The sequence below is a fragment of the Geospiza fortis genome, unplaced genomic scaffold, assembly GCF_000277835.1.
Source record: "Geospiza fortis unplaced genomic scaffold, GeoFor_1.0 scaffold31, whole genome shotgun sequence".
In the NCBI taxonomy this organism is placed as follows: Eukaryota; Metazoa; Chordata; class Aves; order Passeriformes; family Thraupidae; genus Geospiza; species Geospiza fortis.
The window spans coordinates 560,903-563,076 of record NW_005054483.1 but is presented as its reverse complement, the minus strand read 5'-3'; the positions used below and the strand labels follow the sequence as shown (position 1 = coordinate 563,076).

Genomic DNA, 2,174 nt, shown 5'->3' with positions numbered 1-2,174 from the left:
AATTTTATTTCTAGCAAAACACTTCAAAAGCCATCTCAAAAAACCCTTACCATGTTTACAACTATTACAATGTCTGTCTCCAGGAATAGAAGGAAGAGTCTATCACAAAGAGGCCTGGAAAGCAAACAGGATTAGAATATTTATTCTGTTCACAAAGAAAACATTCAGAAGTAAAAGATAATACTTTACAAGCATACTTTAATAACCAATTAACCACAATCCCATCCCAAGAGATAGACAGCCCAACAACTGAAGAACAATAATTCCACTGAGGAATAATTTTCATTACTGCCACCCCTGCTAGAACAGCACCAGTGTTTGTCCCACAGCTGTTCTGAGTATCCTGACCAACATCTACAGACCAGCCCCAATGCAAAAACAAGTTATAGATACTGCAGACACACTCACATCTACTAGATGGGTGCAAACAAAAAAAAGTGAACTTTTACTAACTAGCATTTCTTCATTCTGAAAAAGGATACTCATATTTCCAGTCCTTTTTACCACTGATAAAAAGTTTGAAGGGCTAAATACACTTTTATAACCTGTAAGTAATTTTTCCTCATAAGTAAGCCCACAATTTATATTCCATTAACTGCTTGAAACATCATGTTAGTAAAGGCAAAAATACATGAAAGAGCTCTGTGCTGCTTTTATAGAAAACCTTCACTGCTATATGATAAAACTTTCCCATCAACTCAAACAAGATGACATATGCAAGACAGGCTAAAAACAGCCTTTAATATGGGAGACTGCATTAATAGAAGAGCAAACCCAGAATTAACCACAGCAGGAAGCAGTGGGAGTTTAGAACTATAAGCTGAATAAACTCATACATCATCATGATGAGTTCTGCATGTAGAGAAAATAATGCCTTGACAGGAATTCCACTCATTCAGCAATGAGCATTTGCTGGCCCGTGCACCACTGGCTCTCCCTGCCTGTAGTTAAATCAGACTGACAACTGCACAGCAATAAAGCATTTTTCTCTTTAAAGTCACCAGATAAACACTAATAAAACTTCAAATCTTCTTCAGGACAAACTCCTTGTTTACTTTTCACATGAAGAAATACATGCACAGATATTAATGGTTACTTTCAGACAGACTGGATGTTACACATTTGGACAGGGTGTAGATGCTTATGACATTTAAGTAAGTCAGTCTGTATGATCCCAAATTGCATATTTAAGTTGATGGGGTTTAAATCCACTTACAAAAATGCCTATATTCAGTAATATGCCCAATTCTTTCGCTGAATCCAAAAAATCTTGCTCAAGTTGGTAGAGGAAGTCAACAGCAGAGACTATGGCTGAGACTTTACATCCGAGGCTGGACTCTTGGGGAAACTGCAACTGCAGAAAACGTGGGAACACAATTTCAGTTCCACTTATTATTTATACTGGAAGCTTGTAACAGACAGGAACATAGTGACAACCACACTCCTGGCGTTCACAGACTGAACCAAACAGGACTGAGGTGGTGCTGGAAAGCAGGGGCAGGGTGTTGCCCCACAGCTTTGGCAGGGTGTTATTATTTCATTTTGCTTTAAACTAGGCACTGTACATGGCTGCAAAACTGCCCTGCCTGAGGAGGGAGTTACAGCAGTGCCACAGCACTGAGGAACTGAGTGTGTCACCACAAGTACTTCCAGAGAAACACAGCTACATGAGACAAGCAGGCAAAAAACAACTCCTCTTTCATATTAAGTACTACACACCAGTTTGAATTTCTTCAGATACAAGAGTGTCTCAGCTATAAATCGGTGGCTACAACAGGTGTGCACATCCTGAAAGGCAGCAAGCCTTTTGCCTTTAAAACCTTCCCTCCTTTAACCTTAGTCGTTTAAAATTTAAGTAAATATTTCCAATGTCAGCTCTTGCTCCCAGAACTTGTGCTCTCAACTTCTAAGTAAGAAACAAAGGGAGTGACATGGGCTTTCCCAGCTTTTGCTGTTCCTGCTACACTGGGGATCCATACATTTCAGATACACGTTTAAATAACACTTGATTTTTGTTCTGGGTTTCTTTTTTTAACATTGCAAAGCTCCGCCTCGCTTCAGCACAGCCGTTCTGACGGAACACGATCACTTTCTGCACGGAGGCCAGGGACGCTGCTCTCGCCGCTGGCCCGGAGGGCGGCACACGGGGCCGGGAGCCCCCGTTCGCCTCCGCC

At 41.0% G+C, this 2,174-nt stretch overlaps 1 protein-coding gene across 1 annotated transcript in view; it reads right to left on the bottom strand.

Annotated features, from left to right (window-relative positions):
- CABIN1 (calcineurin binding protein 1) overlaps nt 1-1,373 on the bottom strand; it is a 111,392-nt gene extending 110,019 nt beyond the window's left edge. The window contains exons 1-2 of the mRNA XM_031063157.1: nt 1,217-1,373; nt 51-114 (exon numbers count right to left, since the gene is read on the bottom strand). Of these exons, the coding sequence (XP_030919017.1) occupies nt 51-53 (3 nt within the window). The 5' untranslated portion in view covers nt 54-114; nt 1,217-1,373. The remainder of the gene's footprint in view (nt 1-50; nt 115-1,216) is intronic.
- Nucleotides 1,374-2,174: the final 801 nt, after the last annotated feature.